We start from the raw sequence: 3,727 nt of genomic DNA, 5'->3' as shown, positions 1-3,727 counted from the left end.
TAACCAAGGGCCCACTGTGACACGATGGGGCCTCAAGGGATCTGGAGTAATGCTGTGACACTGTGTGGCCTCGTGGAAACAAGGAGTCCATTGTGACACTGAGGGGACTTGTGGAACCACAGAGACCATGGTGACAGTGTGGGACCTCATGAGACCATGGGGCCATTGTGACACCCTGGGGCCCCATGGAACCAAGGGGCCACTGTGAAACTGCAGCACCAACGAGAACATTGTGACACTGTGAAGCCCCATGGAACCAAGGAGAACATTGTCACATTTTGGGGCCCCATGGAACCAAGGAGAGCATTATTGCTCTGCATGGTCTTATGGAACCAAGGAGACCAGTGTGACAGTGCAGGGCCTGCTGTAACCAAGAGGCCATTGTGACACTTAGGGGCCCCATGGAACCAAGGACATCTTTGCAGATGACACCAAGCTGGGTGCGAGCGTTGATCTGCTGGAGCATAGGAGTGGTCTGCACAGGAACCTTGACAGGCTGGATCCAGAGGATGAATCCAACAAGGTGACGTTTAACAAATCCAAGTGCCAGGCCCTGATATTTGGCCCCAGTGCTGCAGGCTGGGGACAGAGTGGCTGCAGAGCAGCCAGGCAGAAAGGGACCTGCAGGGACTGATGGACAGCAGGCTGGACATGAGGCAGCAGTGTGCCCAGGTGGCCAAGAAGGCCAATGGCTCCTGGCCTGGATCAGGAATGGTGTGGCCAGCAGGAGCAGAGCTGCTGGGCCAGCACGTATCTGCCCCAGCTCTGCACACAGACATTGCTGCTGCAGCTCCAGAGAAGGCAACACAAGGGCATCTCTGCAGAAAACTCTGCTGGGAGATCCTTTAGTTCATTTAAAGCCACCAAGAGCACAACCCCTCATTGACACAGTCTGTGGCCACAGGATCGGTGGAGAGAAACAAAATGAGAAATGGCACAAACAATAACATTTATTTGTAGATAATATGAAAAAAGTAAAAAAAAGAAAAAGAACTTCCAAAATGAAACCAACAAGTATGAAAGATAAATTTTATTACAAGTGATATGCAGAAATTGGCCAGCAGTTTAATGTTTCCGAAACCATCCAGTCATCAGTCTCCACACTTCTGCCTTGAGCTCCTGGTTCCTCAGGCTGTAGATGAGGGGGTTCAGGGCTGGAGGCACCACTGAGTACAGAACTGACAGGGCCAGATCCAGGGATGGGGAGGACATGGAGGGGGGCTTCAGGTGAGCAAAGATAATAGTGCTGATGAACAGAGAGACCACAGCCAGGTGAGGGAGACAGGTGGAAAAGGCTTTGTGCCGTCCCTGCTCAGAGGGGATCCTCAGCACAGCCCTGAAGATCTGCACATAGGAGAAAACAATGAACATGAAACAACCAAATGCTAAACAGGCACTAACACCAAGAAGCCCCAGTTCCCTGAGTTGGGATTTGGAGCAGGAGAGCTTGAGGATCTGTGGGATTTCACAGAAGAACTGGCCCAGGGCATTGCCATGGCACAGGGGCAGGGAAAATGTATTGGCTGTGTGCAGCAGTGAATAGAGAAAGGCACTGGCCCAGGCAGCTGCTGCCATGTGGGCACAAGCTCTGCTGCCCAGGAGGGTCCCGTAGTGCAGGGGTTTGCAGATGGACACGTAGCGGTCATAGGACATGATGGTCAGGAGGGAATACTCTGATCCAAGGAAGAAGAGAAAGAAAAAGAGCTGAGAAGCACATGCAGTGTAGGAGATGTTGCTGGTGTCCCAGAGGGAATTGTGCATGGCTTTGGGGACAGTGGTGCAGATGGAGCCCAGGTCGCTGAGGGCCAGGTTGAGCAGGAAGAAGAACATGGGCGTGTGCAGGTGGTGGCCGCAGGCTACGGCGCTGATGATGAGGCCGTTGCCCAGGAGGGCAGCCAGGGAGATGCCCAGCAAGAGGCAGAAGTGCAGGAGCTGCAGCTGCCGCGTGTCTGCCAATGCCAGCAGCAGGAAGTGCCTGATGGAGCTGCTGTTGGACATTTGCTGGGGCTGCACATGGGCACCTGTTCATGGAGAAAGGACAGTGACAAGTCAGGAGAGGCTGCTTTGGGCCAAACCTGGGCCATTCCCTGCAGACTGCCCCGCTGGGACTCACCCACCCTTGTTCCTGCTTTGGGAAAACCTTCACCCAGGTCCCTGCCTGAGCTCCAGTTGTGCTGGCTGAGTGTGCCAGGAGCAGCCAGGCCTGTGCGTGGGGGCTCTTGAGGAGCCATCCCTGCCCTGCTGCCCTGGGTTTGTGGCCATGTGGCAGAGGGACAAGGCTGGATATTCAAGATTTGTCAGGCGAATCACTTCTAATGCAGAAAGTCTTGGTAGCATCTGCACTCCTAAAGGAAAGTTCTAAAGGAAATAGATGGCATGAGTTGGTTTTAGGAATTGTTTTCCTACCCACACATCATTCCTGGCTCTCTGGGGTCACAAATCCCCAGCATTTCTGCTGCACTCAGAGTTTGCCACTGAGAGATGGGAGAGGCAAAGGATTCCCCGTGGCTCAGGGAAGGTGAGGGGCTGCATGGGCTTGTTCCCAATTGCCCTGGCTTTGCACCTTTGGCTGCAATCAGAGCCCAATCACACTCCCAGGTCACCCTGGGATAAACCAGACCCTGCCCAGAGCAGAGGGATCCCTGAAGGTCTCACCCTCTCTCAAGGTCTCTGGGCAAGGTCTCAGCACCCCCTTGTGCCAAGGACACTCACGGCTCCTGGGCAAACCCAGCAGCATTTCCTCAGCTGTGGCAGCTCTGCCCTTCCCTGTGGGACATCCAGGGAACTCCCAGAGGCTCTGGCACAGATTTGCACCCAGGAGGGCAGCTCAGAGCCTGGCAGGGCACAGCAAGGAGACCCCTGGCTGTGCCCATGATGGGATCTCAGGGAGGGGGCTCAGCTCATTCCCCTTTGCCATGGACTGCTTTGCCCACAGCCCCACAGGTGCCAGGGAAGCTTGGACACCCCATTCCCATGGACAGCCCTGCCTGGCAGGAATGCCAAGGGCAGTGCCTGACTCAGCTGCTGCAGATGCCAGAGCCTCCCTGAGAGCAGCAGATAACAGTGCCAATGTCAGGGCAGGGCAGAACCAAGAGCAGATGTTGTGGTGCTGTGCCTGAGAGGGCAGGGCAGAGACAGCCGGGCACTCAGGACAGTGTTCCCGTGCCCAGCTGTGCCCGGCACCTCCCACACACCAACAGTGCCCTCCTGCCCCAGCCCTGCTCTCTTCAGCCCCCTCTCCTTCCCTGAGCATCTCCCTGGGCCTGGACATTCCCTCCTGAGAGGAGCCTTGTCCCTGCCAGCGCTCACAGAGCCCATGCCAGCCTGTGTGCCCTGGCTGGGGCCCTACAGAAACCTGCCTGTGTGCAGGGCCCTGGCTGGGGCAGGCTCTGTGTGCAGCTGGGCAAGGGCAGCTCAGGAGAGCCCTGCTGGGCCCTGCAAAGGTGCTGCTGCTGTGCAGGGCTGAGGAGTGGCTGAGGGCCCTTTGGGAGGCTCCCAGCAGAGACACTGATCAACTTAATTTACAGTTCTGCAGTCCCTGTAAAAGTTCAAACATTCCTTTGATGATCCTGTGTGTCCCTTTCAACTCAGAATATTCTGTCATTCTGGGATTACAATTCCTGTTCTGCTTCTCTTATCCCCCTGCTGCCTATAATCCAAAGGAAAAAAAAAACCCTTGCAACAGTGTTAGAACAGTAAAGTAAAAACCAGACATTAATTGGAAGCT

At 55.3% G+C, this 3,727-nt stretch overlaps 1 protein-coding gene across 1 annotated transcript; it reads right to left on the bottom strand.

The window, feature by feature from the left end:
• Nucleotides 1-1,065: 1,065 nt before the first annotated feature.
• On the bottom strand, nucleotides 1,066-2,045 carry LOC143692557 (olfactory receptor 14J1-like). The gene has a single exon (XM_077172804.1). The coding sequence runs from the start codon at nucleotides 1,996-1,998 to the stop codon at nucleotides 1,066-1,068; it is 933 nt and encodes a 310-aa protein (XP_077028919.1). The 5' UTR covers nucleotides 1,999-2,045.
• Nucleotides 2,046-3,727: the final 1,682 nt, after the last annotated feature.

Source organism: Agelaius phoeniceus, assembly GCF_051311805.1.
Source record: "Agelaius phoeniceus isolate bAgePho1 chromosome W unlocalized genomic scaffold, bAgePho1.hap1 SUPER_W_unloc_2, whole genome shotgun sequence".
NCBI lineage: Eukaryota > Metazoa > Chordata > Aves > Passeriformes > Icteridae > Agelaius > Agelaius phoeniceus.
The sequence above is the reverse complement of the archived record's forward strand: the minus strand, read 5'-3'. Positions and strand labels throughout refer to the sequence as shown.